The 20,193-nt window shown below is 33.7% G+C and overlaps 2 protein-coding genes across 7 annotated transcripts in view; one reads left to right on the top strand and one right to left on the bottom strand.

The window, feature by feature from the left end:
- The window catches only part of LOC138334100 (uncharacterized), a 16,612-nt gene extending 8,644 nt beyond the window's left edge, over positions 1–7,968 (bottom strand). Inside the window, exons 1-4 of one of the 2 annotated variants that reach the window (XM_069282798.1) lie at positions 7,836–7,968; positions 2,226–2,411; positions 1,550–1,665; positions 123–189 (exon numbers count right to left, since the gene is read on the bottom strand). In XM_069282798.1, coding sequence (XP_069138899.1) covers positions 123–189; positions 1,550–1,665; positions 2,226–2,399 — 357 coding nt within the window. In that variant the 5' untranslated portion in view covers positions 2,400–2,411; positions 7,836–7,968. Of the gene's footprint in view, positions 1–122; positions 190–1,549; positions 1,666–2,225; positions 2,412–2,549; positions 2,605–7,835 lie in introns of those variants that run through there. The other variant, XM_069282799.1, reaches the window with a different exon arrangement.
- On the top strand, positions 7,522–20,193 carry LOC138334062 (protein Mdm4-like). Of its 5 annotated transcripts, none has more exons than XM_069282795.1 (11): positions 7,522–7,747; positions 10,665–10,714; positions 13,040–13,162; positions 13,586–13,660; positions 13,876–14,009; positions 14,515–14,653; positions 15,086–15,293; positions 15,556–15,713; positions 15,950–16,138; positions 16,494–16,583; positions 16,971–20,193. In XM_069282795.1, exons 2-11 carry the CDS (start codon positions 10,685–10,687, stop codon positions 17,715–17,717), a joined length of 1,893 nt encoding a protein of 630 aa, XP_069138896.1. In that variant the 5' UTR covers positions 7,522–7,747; positions 10,665–10,684; the 3' UTR covers positions 17,718–20,193. The 5 variants fall into 5 exon arrangements, with proteins under 5 accessions (XP_069138896.1, XP_069138898.1, XP_069138888.1 ...); XM_069282797.1 differs by lacking the exon at positions 7,522–7,747 and adding an exon at positions 8,024–8,161; XM_069282787.1 differs by lacking the exon at positions 7,522–7,747 and adding an exon at positions 8,259–8,830.

The following is a 20,193-nucleotide window of genomic DNA, read 5'->3' as shown; positions in this document are numbered from 1 at the left end:
TGTAAGTCTGATTGTCATTCCTTCAGTCTATAATAGTATGATGTAGTGTTCTGTGGTTTATGTGTTATACAGTATTGTAAAGCTTGTTTTATCTCAGTACCTACTATATGTCCACCTCTTACCTTGGTGTCCTCACATGGGTTGTAATTGAAAGCTTCTTTGTAATCCCCTGGTCTCTCTGGGTTCAAACTATCAACAGAAATGGTGGATATTTAGCGCATATTTTGGTATATTATTAAATCAAATGGATCATTTTTTTAGGACAAAACAATAGAAAACAACTTCCCTATCATGTATGAATGATACAAGTTTAGGAGAAAGACGACATCGGCATACTAAAGAAGCATCGTCTATGCGCAACTATGGAACGCCATACCTGTCTCATATGGTTCAAGCACATATGGAATTGTGTTTTAATTATTACATTATATGGTGTCATCATTATATGATTTAACTTATAAGATGAGATAACGACATCATTTTATCAGTATTTGATTTAATTTGACCAATATCTATTTTTTATATTCATTTCAATCGATTTCATAATTATTTGATTTGGTGACATATATTTTTGATTTGCATCTATCACTGTTTTATTTGGTGTCATTTGATTTGAATTTATCGTTATTTTATTCTCTTTAACCAATGTATGATTCAACTTTATATTATTCACAAACATCATTATCTTATTGTCAATCTTATTAAGATTAGTCATGTAATTCCGCTCCACTATGACGCATGTTTAGGTATCCAAATTACTATACGGCAATTATTATTATTTTATGGTCCAAAAATAAGAACACTGAATGAATGAAATATGATACCATTGTAGCATCCTTCATTTTCGTATATCACAAACAAAATGATTTAAAAAAAAAAAGATTGTGTGTATGTTGTGGTTTTTATTATTATTTGTATTTTTTCATTTTTGATAAAAAGCACGTATTTTGTTGGAAAGTTGCCTACAGAGATGGTTTAAAACTTTGTGCATTACTAGTTATTGTACAAGAATAATAATTTATTAGGGAAATGTTAATTAGTTACATGCTCGTATGGTTTCTACAAAACTAGTCAATGTGACCCCCGTTTGAACAAGTGCTCTTGTTATGTATGTCCATCTTTCATCCACATTCGAGTACACCTGTATTGATTTACGAACGTATGCCAGCTCACGCGTCGTATAGGTCTCTGAATACAATTTACTGTCCTGTGAATGTCGTGTGACAATGGCGACAGTGTTTTAGGTAATGAGGTTACAGAGAGGCCGGGCCAAGGTCGATATGGAATACTAACATTCAATCAAATCATCAATTAGCGAAATGATGAATAAAGCGACGTCTCCTGACTTTTATTCCATGAATCTCCAGCTAATGGCTAGTGTTAGTTTCAGCTTATATTAAATGATAACAACAAAAGCAGATCTAAAGCAAGTTTTATGATGATTAAATCAAATGAATGAAGTATTTAATACGACAGTATTGCAGTCCTCTGATAAATGGTGGCGAGTGGTACCATTATTGGAATGAGAATACAACATAAAGGTTTATACCTTTCTCGTTCCACGGCGACCCAGCCATGATTTGCAGTTTCCGGTCGTGTAAAATTCGTCTTGTATTCAACTGGTTTTTCGAAAAATGTCCTCGACACTGCTTTCATCTGGTCAATCTGACATTTGCAAGAAAATAAATGCGTAATATCAGTATGATCAAATAGTCAATATGAATTTGTCATCTCTAGCACAATGTTTGCCTACTCTAACAACACATCGACTTGCCTTAGCAACCATTGGCGTCTTTCATGTCTCCTCTTTACAACAAGTTACTTTCTCTTCAACGACATTTTGTCTTCTCTATATCAAAAATATTTATTTGTCTTCTCCGAATAAAAATAGCTTATTGACTACAGATTACTTGATTTTATTGAAAATAAATATAAGCCGACACGAAACAACAATTGTTGTCATTTACCTTCTCCATTAGTTTATCCAGAACAGGCTTTTGCTGTTGTCTAATAATAAATTGGCCTTCTCGATCGGAACAATTTCTAAGATTTTCGAAGAGTGGTAGATTACATTTATATAGTTCCAACATAAGGTAATATGTAATGTTGAACTACAGTCCAATGGTGTTAGTCTCTAATGTTATTTGCTGAGTGTGAGAAAGATTTTAGTCAGAGCAATATAAAATACATGATAATAAAACATATATTAGGATTAAGGATTATACCAGAGATTGTTGTATGCCGTGATTTTTGATGTAACAGAAGCCAATATCTTTGAAGGCACCACAGATATCGTCGGCTAGGGATCGTATTGTCGACGGGTCCACTGTGTCCTCATTGACCACGCCCAGTCCATATGGAGATAAGTCTACCACCGGAATCTCCGTCACAGCCGTCATACCGAGTTAATCCTGAAACACAGCAGGGTAACACTTACCGAGACATAAACAACGTGTAAATAACTGTAGAGGTGTACAAACGTGAGGATAAATACGGTTTAGAATTTTAATACACGATGCACAAGTTGACATGCTCTAGCTTATACCTACCTACAGAGATGGTCCTGAATAACCACGGTATATGTACATGTATATGTATAGATAGTGACATAAGAACGTGAAGTCCACATATAGGGATATAACAATTAGACCTACCCATCTTCGATACTCCAGGGGTTACTATCACTGTCGTTATATCCGCCTTTGAAAAATGTCATAGCAATACTGAAGGCAACAGTCTCTGTCGCTGTCTCTGTACATAATCTTCAAATGAAATATCTGCAGGTCTGTGATTGGTCAGGTCCTTTCTCCAGAACAACCTTTTGTTTTACTACATGTATGAGATGATTCAGGAATGGATATAATGTCAGTGATAGTAACCATGGAGTATAGTTGATGGGAACCATGTGCACTGTATATTATGCTTTTCATCGCTTATTTTTGTCTATACCCCTAAAAGGCATAAAATGTCCGAGTTATAAATAAAATGTAACTAACTAAACCGATATTCCAGATATGAAAGAGACAATTATTATAGTAAAACTCATAGATAGAAAGAGAGTCAGTGAGACTATAAGTATGCCCATCCTCGATACTTGAGGGGTTACTTTCACTGTCGTTATATCCCTCCCTGGACTATTGCATAGCAAACAAATATATACTATCAATTTAATATTCATTTTTATATCAACATAAATTTTCTAGTATTATTTTCTCAGACATGAACATTTTCCAAAATGCGCAAAATCAGCTTTTCAAAAAGTAGGAAACATTGTAGCAATCTGGATATAGTGCGAAACGTATCTTTTCTGGTCCATGTAAAGGTTCTATACACCTACATGTTCATTGTACTACTTGATGTGGATTTTTCCCTCGAGACAGCTGGTCAGCGCTGGCCTTTCTTTGGCATAAACATAGATCAATTTAAGTGCACCGTGTGTGGTCAAACTGGAACTTTTCACGACTGACGACGGAAGAAATGTCCGCCCGCAATTAATGAGAGGTCACTACGGACAAGTCTTTACGTCAGTATAAAAAATATATATAAGAATTCCTAAAGTGTGGACAAAACAGATTGTCAAATTTCCAAGACGATCAGCGCACAGTTTCATCCTTTATCAAAACACAGTCCGTTTAATTACAACCGTCTCTTTTTACAATAATACACTACGGAGTTAGAGGAAGCACTTCCACTTTTTTTGTTACATGACTTTTTCAAGAATTTTTTGTCGTTCGTTGTGCCGCTTAACCCCACCAACCTCACGTCCGCCAATATATAATTTTATATATATAATCTATAATTTAAAGATGCTCCGCCGTCGACATAGCATAAACGATACTCATCATTTGAACAAAAATTGGTGTTTACTCAGGTAAACGCATGTTTAATAATTAACACACAAAAAATATGTTTTGCTTTTGGTGGATGCGCAATCAGAACTATATTCCATATAGGGCATAATGCCATGGATTTTTTTTTTCATTTTCCGGCTATAAAAAGTCCACAGTTGTATATGTTTGAATAGTAACGTCGAAATCCATACATATAGCTATAGATGTACAACGTCCCCAGAGACTTTTTTATAGCCGGTGTAATGTTGAAAATGGACCTCCGTTGAAAATTGACCTCGGGTCAGTTTTCAACGTTGAAAACGGACCCCGAATGCCGTTGAAAATTGAACATGCCGTTGAAAATTGACAGTGTCTAGGGTCAATTCTCAACGACAGGTCTGTTGAAAAATGACCGTTGAAAAATGACCTTGGCAAACTATCAACGGATGGTCTGTTGAAATATGATCCTTGTACAAATTACGTAATCACCTCGATTTGAATTGAAATTTGGTATTGTTATCATCGTAACAAATACTTCATTTAAATGTTTTTGGTGCTTGTATGTTTATTATGGAGAATACGGCACTACAAAACTTTCATTTTTTCATAGTCATTTTGTTCGTCCGTGTAGATAATGTTAATTTAAAGGGACAATTCATTCTAAGAGAACATTAAAATTTGTATATATATCAGATAAAACAACTTCTAATGGAAATTAAATCAGTCAGTTTTACTGTGATATGCCTGAAACGCCTATGGTGGTGACACGTGTGTGAAATATTACACACTGTGGTCGAACTTCTTGTATGCCGAACCCTGTCCCTTGCTCGTAAAGTAATGCAACTTTTGGCTAGAACTGCTCAAATCGCTCTGACAGTAGTGTGTTTACCTTATTAGGTGAATTGTCTTGCCTAAAAATCATTTTATCACCTTCTCAGTGGTTATGTAGTTCATTTGTTTAACGTGCGTGACTTTGGCTCGGGTATGGGTACAGAGTTAATATTTTACCTGCTTAATCGTATTGATCAACGATTTGATATTTCAACGATATTAATTAAAATACTTAACAATGTTGTGGAATTTGTCAATGTTTTACGTTATATGTTTCATAAGAAATGTAGAACAATACATTTATGCTATAGTTTGCTTATTGGTTATGTAAAAGAATTTGCCTGAGTGAATTGTCTCTTTAATTGTCCTCAGACTGAGGAATTGCTATATTACACTGAGGTAACGTAGTAAATAGAAAGGAATTGTTGTTATCAACTGCATGAAAGTTTGTACTATGTGGTGTTCACTTCCGAGTACAAGTGGATAGTGTTACAAAACTATAATTATAGGATATCATTAATTTGTTTCTTAATGATTTTTTATGATTATATTTTCGACGATTTAACGTTTGTCAGATATTCAGTAATTGTTAATATATATTTATTCCCTGCAATACAAGAATGCATGTATTATATATCTGCGTATGGATCAGTTATGTTGTGTTCTGCGTATGGTTGTGTTGTGTTGTTGTGTTGTTTTGTGGTTGTGTGGTTTTGTGTTGTGAGTTGTTTTATTGTTGTGTGATGTTGTGTTTTTATGTTGTGTTGTGTTGTTATGTGTGGTTGTGTCATGTTATTGTGTGTTGTTGTGTGCTGTGTGGCTGTGTTTTGTGTTGTGTTGTGTTGTTGTTCCGTGTTTGTGTAATGTGTTGTTACGTGATGTGTTTGTGATGTGTTGTTGCGTTATGTTGTGTGATGTTGTGTGGTTGTGTATTGTTGTGTTGTGAGGTGATGTTGTATTGTTGTTGTGTTGTGTGTTGTTGTGTTGTGTTGTTGTGTGATGTTTTGTTGTGTGATTTTGTGTTGTGTTATGTTGTGTTGTGTGATATTGTCGTGTGTTGTGTTGTTGTGTGTTGTGTTGTTGTGTGTTATTGTGTTGTTTTTGGGTGGTGTTGTATTGTTGTTGCGTGGTTGTGTGTTATGGTTGTGTTGTGTTATGTGTTGTTGTGTGATGTTGTGTTGTTTTCGGGTGTTGTGTTGATGTGTATTGTTGTGTTGTTAGTTGGTATTGTATTGTTGTTGTGTTGTATGTTGTGGTGTGGTTGTGTTGTGTGTTGTTGTGTGATTTTGTGTTGTGTGATGTTGTGTTGTGTTATGTTGTGTGAAATTGTGTTGTGTGATGTTGTCGTGTGTTGTGTTGTTGTGTGTTATTGTGTTGTTTTTGGGTGGTGTTGTATAGATGTTGCGTGGTTGTGTTGTGTGTTGTGTTGTTGTGTGATGTTTTGTTGTTATGGTGTGATGTATTGTGAGGTGTGTTGTGTTTTTGTGGTGTTGTGTGTTGTTGTTGGGTGGTGTTGTTGTTGCATGTATGTGTGATGTGTATTTGTGTTATGTTGTGTGATGTGCTGTTGTGTGATGTTGTGTTGTGTAGTGTTGTTGTTGTTGGATATTGTTGTATTGTTGTTGCGTGGTTGTGTGTTGTGGTGTGGTTGTGTTGTGTGTTGTTGTGTTGTGTGATGTTTTGTTGTGATGTTGTGTCGTGTTGTTGTGTAAAGTTGTCTTGTGTTGTATGTTTTATGATGTTGTGTTTAGTGTGGTGCGTTGTTGTGTTGTGTGATGTTATGTTGTGTGATTTTGTTGTGTTGTTGGTGTGTTGATGTGCTGTGTGATGCTATGTGGTTTCGTGGTATTGTGGTGTCGTGTTGTGTTGTTGTGTAAAAACGAGTTCTTATGGGGGTCACTTTTCAACGGGGTCTATTTTCAACGGGTCGGTGTAAAATGTGTGCTGAAAGTTCAGTTTTCAACGGTTTTCGGGGTCATTTTTCAACGGGGGTCCATTTTCAACGTTACACCGGCCAATGAGATTGCAGCCGAAGCCTCGCTCATGCATATTATATCGTCAGAACAGACAGTATGAATTATAATTAGTTGATTTTCAAGATGTTTGTCATAATTGGGCTTATATCGTCTTAATGATGGCACTTTGTATGGATGTTTAGGATGATTTTGAAAGGAAAATTATCGCTCTTTCCAACGGATAGGCGGGTTAGAAATTTTGAGTCTGTGACTTTTTTTTTATATGTTTCTGCTTTTATCGGTTTTTTTTTATCTAGACCTCTAGCTAAAACGTCTAAAAATGGTCTTGAGCAACTCTGGTGGGTCCATAATTATATAATCTGTAACTTATTCTCAGATCCCTGTGTTGTGGCCCCACTCCTCTGGTCAGTGTCGGCCAGCATCAATATGGATATGGTATTAAAATGCTATTTCAGACCAAAAATTCTAAATCCTAATGAGGTAAAAACGGTATAAAGCTAGTATATTGATAATCCGAAATAAAAGGCCAAAATAAATTCAAAGTAAAATCAAAATCATTTCTATGGAATACATATATATTCAGCCAATATAGGGCATTCTTCAGTCTAAAATAACGCTAACACTAAGTTTACCAGTTTTACTCATTTCCTATTAAAACTAAGCAAATCATGTTCATAAATGTATTTTTCCTATACAAACTATAGTAAATTTGACCCCTTCCCAGGGAAAACATGAGACTCCAGGGTTTTAAAATTAACAATCTATGTAAAGGTCACTTAGACTTCGTCTCAGATGACGTAAAAAAAGTCAATATGTCATATGTAGAGTGGAGTGGCCAATTTTGACGTACTTTCCCGCGCTTTTATATACCGGATACACATGTTTCAATTTCCGGTGTTTACACAGTAAGGTATTAACGAACACGAATTTGTAGTCTAGATGTCGAATATTTAGCATATTTCTGCTGTTTACCGGTCAACGAGCACCAGGGCGATAATGGACGTATAAAGATGTTCAAAATGGAAGAAGACACTTGATACAATGAGACGGGCATTTTGACACAAACTTAACCTAATGGACTTCCTAACGTGACTTTATCTTGCAGACTCGGTAAGTTTTCCAAACATGTTTAGAGTGTCATCTCTATGTACATGGTTATGTAAAACACGCTTGTAAAATATGAAATCATTTTACTCACTTTGTTTCTTATATTGTCGTTATGAGTGTAGTAATCTAAAAATATCCATAACTTTCACTCTGACGCCTTGGATGGGGGAATTCCACAGCCTCGATTCCAAACCGGAAGTTCGTGGTATCCCGCATGCTTTTTGTTTACATCATGGAGAGCAGGTCTGGACATGTTTCGAGTCGTGCCCTTCCGTCTGTCTTTGTTTTCTCTTGCGGCATGATCAGATGATAATAAAACAGCTGTTACTGTACAGGCGGCTACACATCAAATACGTATAGAACGCAAACCAAGTTTATGTCAGAAATGTTAATGTTCCTAATGTAGACTATCGCTCAGTAAGTAATATCTTAAAATATATTTGGATTTAGAAGCAATTTTATCTTCGTTTGTTACTGTAAAGCATGCGTGTCCAAATAGCTTATAGTTTATAACACCTTAATTACATAGCTATGTTTTGTGACTCAGCTAACCTATTCTAATAATTTGTTCACACTACTAAGTATTTGTCGCCAGACTTGTTATGTAATATGTTGTATGAAACCAAGAAACTTGTGAAGGTATTCCATTGATCGTGGTATGTTAGGCTAACCATGCTTCAGATGGTACCCAGGTTAATTACATCACCAGGTTGGCTAGAGGAGACTTGTACAGACAAGTCCCAGTCAGGTTCAGGGGCTGCCTGATGAAAACCACCTTGTCTGCATACACCAGTCATACCATATAGATAATATTGTGGCTGGCATTTAAATTGGATGAGCTCCAACAAGGTTGAATTACTCACAGTGACATAAGGAACTAAACCTGGCCTAGCAAGTTCAGACAGTTGTCAACAATATAGTATATAGTGGACATTCGCTGTTGTATTTTAAACATGTGACAGGACTTGTACATGTAGTTACATATGGAGAGTATGTTAGATTAAACGTGGGGAATTAACTGACAGATGGTAGATTGCTCCACTGACTTTTCATTGTTTGACCATTGCTTAACCATGATACACAGAGGTAAGACTGATTTTTCTGTAGACAACATTTTTATTTACAATCATCATCCATGATAAATTATGATCTGCATTTAATTTCAAAATACATGTGTGAACATTTTATTAAAACTTTTTTTTAAATCAATTTTTTCAAGTTTTGATATCTTAATATTTTTGAAAACATTGTTTGCTTACATGGATAGTATGAAATGTGTATAGATCTAATTAACTTATGAATATGCATGTATCATTTATATGAGATAATTATGTATGTACTTGAAAAAATTGTTTGTTTTACTTTTACTAAATGTACTTGTCAGTTGAATTTCTAAAATCATTTTCGTTCAAAATTTAACATGAGCCAAGCTGAATTGGCAGCATATACTTTTGTTTTTCCTTCAGTTTAAATTATTTTGATTAATATATTTGAATATCAAATAAACGCAAAACAACTTGGAGAAGATGTACAGCTAGAAATAAAAATGTGATTAATATATAGATACATGTACATATACTTGTAGTACGATACTTAGAATTTTGTTGTAAGAAAATTGAAGTAAATTTGTATTTACGGTAAATGTGGCCAGACATGCCCTTACCTGTACAAGTCTCCCAGGTAGAAAAATCAATCAGAGCATCTATACACCCAACCATATACCTGATTAGTCTTTTGATCTCCCAGCCTCCGCAGCAACAGGTGCTTATTTTCGTGCATGGTCAACTTGTTAACCTGCAGGCAAGACAAAAATGGATATCACCATCTGTTGTTTTTGGCAATTAATGACCAAGACTTTGCAATTACATTATACACAGAACAACGGATTCCATTGAAATGTTGCAAATACATTACAATTACCTACTAAATATTTAAAAAATATATTTGTTTTTTTTTTTAACTACCGGTAAGGAATTCTCCAAAGTATTACATAAATATCACTTTTCCATTTAAAAGTTAAATTGTGATGGATTTAATTGATACCTGTTTTGTTACTTTTGATTCATATACTACCAACTGATCATATAAAATCTAAACATTTCATGGGAAAGTGACCTACCGGCATATCTATAATATGTATTAAAATATCACTATGCAACTCTTAATAATCAGTAAACAAATTATGATTTTTCAACAAATCTGCATGCATCTGGAACTGAATGGGCATGTTGATGTTTGGAATAGAATCAGTAAATAATATGTGGAAATGTCAAAGATAAATATTATAAATTCATGAACCATAAATTCATCAGTCTGTTGATTCAGAGGCATCAGAGCTAACAAGTAGAAACTATGACCTTTCTTAATTGAATTTTGAGTTGAATAACATGATTATAACTGTACATTTGATTGTAAATGAGGGTGATAATTTTCCTGACAGTCATGATTGATACAGAGCCTGATACAATCAATCCAATTCAGTGTTGCCATGTAACTAACTAAACAGTCTTCTCAAGGGATGCAATATTTCACATTTATTAAAGTAATTATCATAAAGGAAACACACGAAGATCAATACTTTATGCTATACTCAGTTTTATACAGAAAATTTATACTGTCAGGAGTGGACTAAACAATGGAGTGTAATGCATGGAGGAGTCTCCACAATTGTGGAAAAATATTCTTTAATTTTAGTAATCTATGTATGAAACATTTAATTCTGAATTTTAATAATTAGATTTGTCAGTCAGAGATTAAAAACATGTTTACAGATACATGTAGTTTAATTGTCTGTAAGCTTATATAGTATGTTTTTTTTATTAAATTTGAAAAAAAAATGTATTAGAGTTATATCAAAAGTGGAATCCATGCAGTTAAAGAAAACATTTGTCATTCATTCATTTTCAAATTTTGTTTTCAGGGTATTATTTCCGGCCTATTATGTCTGCAAGTCAGCTTTCTTCTACAAAGGTAAGCTATTTTTAGAAAGAGTAACATAAACTTTGCATAGCTATATATGCCTTCATGGGTCAGTAAGTACAGTATATGTAGTGAGAAATAAACTCCTCTTAGTCTAGCTATTTATAGAAATGATGCAACTGTGTATAGAGGCTTGTGACACTTCCACTATAGGACAAACTAGGTGTGTTTCCCGAGCGCCTGCGCAGGGGGACAGAAATTGTTGGAAAATGGGGGGAAATTCACGAAAGCGCATGCGCTTTTGTTGGAAACCATGTTCAAACATTCAATGCAAAGCTGACAAAAGTGCTATGGTAGGCTATTTTTATGTAACAAAATGGAAACTTACTTACATCGAAGCATCTATGTTAAAAAATGCCAGGTAGGCAAAACTTTATCTTAAAATTCTTTCAATTTCACAAACATTTTCAGACACTTTGTAATTTGTTTAGATATATACACAAAAATCTTTGATAATTTGTACACAAAAATTTTTGCTCTAATATAGATAACCAATTTTTAAAAACTTAGCTTTCCTTAATTTCTGTTACTGAAAAAATATGTTCAAAGACATTGTATACAATGTATATTGTAAATTTTCAGTAGTCCATGATCCATTTTAAACATGAATGTTTGTGCTTCAAATAATATGTTTGGTACACATGAATATTTTGATTTTCATGTTGATTACTTGAGTTCATGATTCAATTTTAATTAAATTTTATGTAAAACTTTAAATTGAAATGCATTTATACATGCATGACTGTGTGAAATCTGAACCTGATTAGGCCTAAAACCTTCAAGGCCAGGCTGCCATTAAAAATTTGATTGGGATTATTAAATAGTTACAATCAAATTGATTTACTGGGGTATTACATATTATGTATTAGCTGTAGAATACAGTATGTAAAATTCAAGCATAAATAAATTAAAATCCTTTTAAATTTATATTGATGTTAAAATATAAATCATTACTATATAGTACAATACTATGATTTTCTGTTAAAAATTATATAGTTACCAGGTAAATGGAAAAACTGATGGTAATATTTATGAAGTACATTATTAATATATTGCCATTATTGGTATTTTGGCTATGAATCATGGATATTTGATATTGTAGAACAACATGAAAAGATAAATGGTTCCTGGACTTTCTTATACTGACCCATGTTGCAGATATATGTTAATTGTTATATAGCTGGAAAGTGATAAATACAACAGGCATATGGTAATTGAATATAACAATAATTTGTCTTATCCTTATTTCATTACTATAGCTCTAATGTGACAAGATTGAACATTTTCTTTGATGTTCTATATAGACATTAAAACAGACTGATTGTAAGTTTGATGTATACATTATCTTTAAAGGACCTGAATGGGCAAGATCAATTCATTGTTTAAATGACTTTCTGATAATATAACGTGTACATATGTGTATCAGTTTGAACAGGATTGTGTTAAGTACAAGCAAGTCTTGCCCTGTATAGCTGGCTATGGAACATGTACTATCGGCACTCAGTGTTTGATACATGATACAAACTGTACTTTATAATAATGAGCTGATAAATAAATTAATGCCATATCATCTTGTTTTGTTGGGAATTCAGAAGAATTGAAGATTTTTTTAATCTAAGCTAATTGGGTTTTTTTCTCTCCATAAAATTTGTGTTTTGTTATGTACAATTAATACTGTATGTTTTGTTAATTATTTAAAGCTTTGATCATACTAGTATTACGAAAACATGTAGATCTATTTCAAATTTTTTTCAAGTAAATGCAATGAATAATTGTTAATCTGTTCACTTCCTATGCAAATTATCTAATCACCCTAAATATTTTTAACATGAAATTTTTACCAACATTTTAAGTCCCTTTTGTGTGTAATCATTATGAAACCCTTCCAACCATGTATTGTTATGTGTTTGGTCTAATTATTGACATTATTTCTGTTTTATTTTACAACTAAATATATTTCATTAATCTCTTGAGGCATGACCTTGAATATTGAGATGACTTTTAATGAATTTTTCATGATGAATATCAAATCTTTATATACATGCCTGCAAGGCTACATAATGATATAGATTAATAATCATAGTCAACATATTGTATATTATTTGATGTTCAATTTAATAGATATATGGTATTACTGTACAGGAAAGTTTTTCATTTAAGTTCTTATAAAACTTATTTTTCAAATAAGAAAAAAAAATAAAAAAATTGGGGATATAATAATATTGCGGTATGTGATGCTTACTCAATACTGTTAGTGTTGTCATTGGGAAAGGTCAATATTCTAAATCTGTAAATGTGATATTGATTGTTGTCCAGATTGAGAGCACTACTACGACCACCAGCACCACAGGAAGTGGAGAAAGTCTGACGGAAACTACGACTACTACCTCACAGTCCCAGTATGTGGTGGCTGAGGAGTACACTGTGGGGGTTCCATTGGTAAGTTTCTATACATGTTATAATTCTCAGTTGCAAACGTTCTTCAAGATATATTCCTTTGTTAGAAATAACTTAGACCCACCTTGGAATTGGGAGGTAGACTTAATTATATCTGTCCTATTCTAATTGCGCCACGTACATGAAATCACAGAGTGTCTCCTGACTTTATATTCCGGTCTCCTTCCATCCCAATTTCATATGGGTAGGGGTAAATAAATCTTACAGATATCTCTAATTTCATTGAAATTTTATTTACGGATATTTGTATGTGTATATGGATATCAAGTGTACAATTTCTATTAATCGTACACTGTATAAGTATCTGTTAAGAAATTAAAACAATTATACATGAACGAGGTACAGATACACATGCATTAGGTACAAAGCATTTATGAAAAACAACCTTTTCTTTTCTACAATCAGTTTCGACCAAAGCAAGAACTGCTCAGATTTTTACAGTCAGTCGGGGCTACTGGAGAAATCTTCACAAGGAAGGAGGTAAGTAAATTGTATAACAAATTACCATCAAATATCTTGTAAACTACACTCAAGTTAAGATTAAAAATTATGGTTAATCATTATGCATTGTTTTTGTTGAAAATAATTTCATGAAATAAGTGTGCTTTATGTGGAGCTTACAAGAGGTTTAAATCAGAGCTGGTAGGATTAGATAAATCTATAAATTAATCTTTGTGCATTATCTCCCCTGATAGATCTGCCAGTTCCTGAAGCAGTATATTGGCAGTCACAGCCTGTATGACCCCCGTGACCCCCGCCTAGTGTACTGTCAGGGTACACTGCTGGGACAAGTGTTTGGGGTGGACAAATTCACTATCAGTGATGTTCTGTAAGTACCATTATATAAAAATTAAAACCCACATCGTCATGACGTATAAAGGTCATTTCATATACCTATACATATACATGACTTAGTACAAATATGAAAGGGGGAAAAAAATGCATAACTTAATTTGATAGTATTAGCATAAATCTATCAGTTTCAAATCTTATCATTAGTTCCAAGTGCAAAAACAAATTGACATTTACCATTGACAAGGAGAAAAAATGAATTCTAAAGATGCTGGATGGCGATGGGGGGAGCAAGACAATAGTCAATTTATGTTGCTGATACTTTATATAATTATTGATGATAATTGCAGATTGCACACATAACAAAATCCAAAAGATTACTTCAATGATGTTGTGTGTTTAATAATTTTGTTTCCACAATTCTGCCAGGAGGTCATAAAAGCCCTTATCCGTGTTATTATACCATTTGATCCTGAGTAAAAGGTTATTTTGTACAGATAGGGAATTGAAATTATTTACTAATTACTGTAGTATTTTCTCAGGGATTTGATTGGGAAGAACTGTTACCAAGTACCAGATACCTGTATTAAACGTAAATGTCACTATGTAACGAGGCCTCCATATAGCACCAGCCAAGCAGGAGCTCCAGAGTCCACAGGTCCCATCTTCTCCACTCACCAGGTAACGTGTATAGAATTTAGCTGTATTAAGGTGTATAACAATGAGTCTCCTGATTGTGCAGCTGAAAAATTAGATGTTTTATATTGTGTACTAGTGAAATGAAACACTTGTATTGCTTCAGTACACATTACTTTCTAAATTGTGTTTCTAAAACTTATTGTGTTATTTATGTTAAGGGTTTGCAAGTTCAATAACTAATCAATATTTTAATTTACATATGTAAAATGTGTTCGAACACTTCTGTCCTCAGCCTTTGTGTAGTGGTTATCTCCCTTGTAACATGCATTAGGTTTAATCCTATTCCTTTGTATCATAAAATTGTTTGAAATTGGAATTTTAATCAAAAGATCTATTTAAGTCAGTTAAACTTGTTGATGTGAGTTTTTTTTTTTTTACTTATTTAATAAAAAAATCCTATTTTGCTATGTTCAGGGTGTGGCTAGTTCAACCAGTGGATCTCTAACAATAGAGGTGTGCCGTGCTTCTCCTATCGTTACTAGTAGTACGGGTCCTCACACAACCTACAAGGGAAGGAAGTCACCCAAAGGTTCAACAGAGGAAGCATCATCCTTACCACAAGATGTCCCGACTGTGGCAGGAAAGACACCGTCCAGGTCAAGTACAAAAAGGAAACGCAAAGGTGTGTTGTCATTAAATTAAATAGTGTATTGCTCTTTTGAAGTATTCATTAAGATGACATCTTCTGATTGTAAAATTAATGTATCTCGCGTCATGATGAGCTAGTTTTTTGTTTTTTTTTTTATTATTTGTGATAGAAATTGATTGAAAAAAATGTATAACTTCATCTTTTATTTTCCTCCAATGATCCCAAAATCATCTTAATGTAAAAAACATCCAACTCTTGCAAATGGAAAGATAAATCAGTTGTGGCCTATTTATAGATACTGCAGGATCGAGTGGTTCCTCTGACACCAAGCGACGTCCAGCGTCTGTCAGTATCACCTACAATGAACCGGACACAGAAGGCTCCAGGTATCCCTGGTATTTCCAGGTCAAGATGGAAACAACGGATGAGGAAAGTGAGGTGCTTAGTATACAGGTAAATAGAATAGCTTAGAAACAATTGATGTTTAAAATATAAACGAAGCTCAAGTACACATGATAAACTTTGAGTTCCACTTAGGTTTGTTTAAGGATGCAATTTAGATGTTGTTCCAAATATAAATAAACAGTCTCCTTATCAGCTATGTATTTGTTTTGAAACTTAAAAAAAGTTGTAAATTATTTGGTGTTATGATACTTATAATAATTATATGATGACATTTTTTTGAGCAGGGTAAGGAGACAACACGAGTTCAGGACTCGACAGATGACATGTGGTTTGTTGATGACGATGATTCTGTGGCTGTGAACTCTCTTGCTGTAGATGTTGACTCTGATACTTTTTCTGTTGAGTATGAGCTGGACTCTGATGAAGAAGGCACCGATTCCTCTTCTGAATTATCTTCTCCATTTTCTGGTGGGGTGAGTTTTCAGTGTTTATGATAGATTTATGTTCCTCTTCAGAGATCTCAAATCAGCTATCACTTGTATTTCAAAGTTTTCGAAAGGATTTTCCCTGATGTTTGAGGAATTGGTAAAAAGAATCTCCAATGATCCATATGATGAAATTATACATGTATGAGATATTTTTAGCTGTTAAGACTTCTGCCACTATTTAGAATTAACCCTGGTTGCCGATGGAAAAAAAAGTTAACCATCAAAGATGCTTTCTATTTGTAAATAAAAACAATAATACTTGATCATCTGTGTATAAGGTATAGCAGAATTATTCTTTTGATATTAAGTTTTGCAATGAATTTCTTTCTCTTGATTATAGGATGTGTTAGTCGTGTGTAATGACAGTGATGTCCAGTTCTGGGCTGACCACTCCAGCGGACCAGAGACAGACACAGAGTTATCTGACGAGGTAAGGTTTCATTAAGGTCAAGGGTCAGGTCACTCTGACAGATAAAACAAGTTTCTGTGCTATGCTAAAGTTTCCTTGGGCATATCCAGCTCCAACATCATACAGATCCTTTTTTTAAACTTTGGATGGCATTTTCGTGCTCCAAATGTTTAAGTTAATTCAGAGGTGAATTGAGTCCAATGTACTGTAATCAAGCCCATTTGGTTGATACGTTTTATTTTTGTCATACATTATAGATGTTGTGAATCTCTGAAAATATGTCCCTAATTCATTCCATATAAATAGCTTGTGTTTACTGATAGCTTTATATACCGTAAGTAACAAGCTGTCAAAGTGCTTTAAGATTGTTTGGGAATAACTGAACAAACCAATCTCGTACTCTTGTAGGACAAATGGGACTGTCAGGAATGTCACACCAAGAATTCACCGACACAGAGGTATTGTTCCCGTTGTTGGAAGCTGCGCCCTGATTGGCTGCCTGAAAGAGAGGTCGAGACCCGCCAGTCAAAGTACAGTAAAAGACGAGTTAAAGCCGTCCCTGGTGAAGTGTCCTCTTCTGATGGGGAAATGTTGGATTCTGGTGTCTATACTGGCTATAGCTCTGCCACACCAACGTGCAGCCAAACAACCAGTGAAAAGTTAGACGATGCTGGGGATTCTAAATCTGACAAACAACATGTATTATCTTGTCCTGAGAAAGAAATCTCATTGAAAGACAGTCCACAAGCAAAATACATAGGTATGAGAAGGACTTTCTTAAACTACAGATCAATGAGTAACAGTTCCAAAGATGAAATATCAAATGAAAAAACTGATGAAGAAAAAATAGTTTCTCTACAAACTGAATCTCAACCAACAAAGGAATTGTCAAAGAAAGAAATGCCAGTGTATGGGCCAGAGGAAAATATTTCAAAACAATCAAATGGGTCAAGGTCAGGTGTGACTCTGCAGCCGTTACCTAGCGACATGTGCATGACGTGTCTATGTCGGCCTAAAACTGCCAGTATAATCCATGGCAGTACAGGCCATCAAGTCTGCTGCTTCAAGTGTGCTCGTCGACTGAAACGCCAAAGAAAACCCTGCCCAGTATGTCGAAGACCTATACAGAAAGTCATCAAAAACTTCATTTTGTAAGCACAGAGAGAGTACATTTGGCTTGCAATTCATGTCAGATGAAAAGTAGATTGTATTTCACTTGAAGCAATATAGATAAAAATCAGGCAAAAAGAAAACGTGTATAAATTTTACCTGATGTATGTTAACATTTATTTTTATTTATTGTGCAATTAATTAACACCACCTATTCAATGAGAACTCTATACAAAACGTTTACATGTAAGCATTCCATATATAATATCAGACTTTGTGACTATATAGGTTAAATATGAATTAAAATTGTTGGCAAATACCTTACATACAAAGTTAAATGATAGAGAAGAACAATGCTGTATTTAAAAGGAAAGTTAGACAATAGCTACTTTATGCATATCTTTCTTGCCAATATTTTAAGAGAAACATAGAATATACATTTATTTTAAAAAATATTGCAGCATGTTGTGCGACTAACTGGTAGTAGACCTCAAGTTTTCTCTGACTTTCTTATATTCTGTAAACCTGTACAGTTTAAAAACACTAATTAATTCTAGTACTTTTGAAATACAACATTGGCAGAATAGTTTTACCACAAGTGCATAATTGATGTTATGTAATATTAATATTATGTATATATATATGTAGTTGCACATACTGATATTTCTAAGAAATTCATATGTCAGTAAAAGTTGAAGAACAGTTTTGATATCTGCCCAAATGACTACTACAAAGTAGCTAGGTAGATATTAAACTGTATAGATTCTTGTGTAACAGAGTTATTTCCCTTTATTTGAAGTCACTATTAAATGATGATCTTTTTCCATTTGTATATTACAAGTCCTACAATTAATTTGAGGACTAGAGAAAGTTTTGATTTTGGTAATATATATAAAAGTCTGTTATTAATTGCATGTAGTATAAATTGTACCCGCTATACACTATTAAAAAATTCTTCTTTTAATATTAAAATGCACGATGAAAATATTATTTAACAATGCATTGAAGCTTACTTAAGCTTTTCTTTATTCAGTTGAGTTTGCATTAGCTCTGCTCTACCTCAAATAATTCAGTGTTCAAATTCCTATTTTCTCTCAAAATTTATAACAAATACTACTGAAATGTTTAATAAGGTGTATATTTGTATGATGTAAGTAGATTAGAAGTTCTGGGTGGTTACGGTAATCTTAGTTTTCATTTACTACTTAAGTCTGCCAGGGTAGTGCAATGACAATTAATTATGTGTTCCTTTGATGCTATAAAATAATTGTTAGTCATCATTATCATGCTTCATCTGAAAATGCTCCTATACAACTTAATGTAATCCAGAAAATACAGCATCAATTAACTTCATGATTAATTATTAGTGGAAAAGAAAGTTTTTCCAACAAACCTAATATTGCGACATATACTTGTTGCAAAAGGATTATATATAGATAAGAATTAAAAGATTTTAGAGTTAAAGTGATGAAATTGATTAGTTATTCTGAAATTCAGAAAAAAATGAAACCTGCACTGTTTAATGTAATATCTTCATCTTTGAAAGACAAAACCTGTTGATCACTTAAGGTTAATTTTGTCATTTCTCCGTCGTTAAAATGAGAGGGAGGGGATATATAGCGTTACACATACTGCCTCCTCTGGTCCCATAGGGATTAGTTATATAGAGGCGGAGATTATTTGGACAACACATTTTCCAATGTACTTATACATTTACTAATAAATAGTGCTAAGCTGTTTCACTGGACATGTGAAGTATAACAACAAATGCTATGCTTATTATAAAATACTTCATCTGTGCAGACGGATGCCCATGCAGGTTCTGTTATACAACACATGCAGACTTTATAAGAAACATTATACCATAAGGCTCTGTGCCACTAATTTACAATACATATATATATAATGTACCTTCTTTTGAAATCCCTGTAGCAACTGTTGTTATTAATTTCAATGATTCTTGTATTCATATTCGAGAAGTTGTAAATCATAGTAAAAAATGTGCATAAAACTTCAAGCCAGCTATTTCACTGTTTGGAACAATAGTGGCATTGGTATCTATTTGTTATCAGGCTAAGTATTTGACTTTTGACTATAGCTGTCTAGATCTGTGATAGACTGTCTTTTCATGATAAAAATGACTTAACATGTCTTTTGAGAATGACTCATTACAGCAAGTTTCTGTGAAAATTGTGACTGTCAAGTTTTCCATTTTTTAACTAATTAAAACTTGTTTTATAACAGGGAATTGTAGGTGAATTTAAGGTATCTCCAAGTGACTTGTAATTGTTGGAACAATGTTAATGCTATTTGTGTAACATTATAAAGAGACTTGTTACAATGTGTGTGTATGTAAGAGTTATACACCCCTGCTGATCTAAATAAATTGTTAGAAGTTTAATATCGTTTAGAGGAAACACTATATTTTTAGCACACCATCATCAGATGGTGGGCTATTCAAATCGCTTTTTGTCCGTGGTCCGTCATCCGTCCTTCCGTCCGTCTGTCCGTCCGTCCGTCC

This window comes from Argopecten irradians, chromosome 1 (genome assembly GCF_041381155.1).
Source record: "Argopecten irradians isolate NY chromosome 1, Ai_NY, whole genome shotgun sequence".
Classification (NCBI taxonomy): domain Eukaryota; kingdom Metazoa; phylum Mollusca; class Bivalvia; order Pectinida; family Pectinidae; genus Argopecten; species Argopecten irradians.
This window is presented reverse-complemented; position numbering and strand designations above follow the sequence as displayed.

What these genes read in the sequence shown, in the direction of transcription:
- LOC138334062 (XM_069282787.1), top strand. Translation starts at nt 8,770, where the DNA reads ATGGTAGATTGCTCCACTGACTTTTCATTGTTTGACCATTGCTTAACC. An exon ending in GTGAGGTGCTTAGTATACAG is followed by an intron (nt 15,714 to 15,949) that starts GTAAATAGAATA and finishes TTTTTTGAGCAG; the next exon opens with GGTAAGGAGACAACACGAGT. An exon ending in CTTCTCCATTTTCTGGTGGG is followed by an intron (nt 16,139 to 16,493) that starts GTGAGTTTTCAG and finishes TCTTGATTATAG; the next exon opens with GATGTGTTAGTCGTGTGTAA.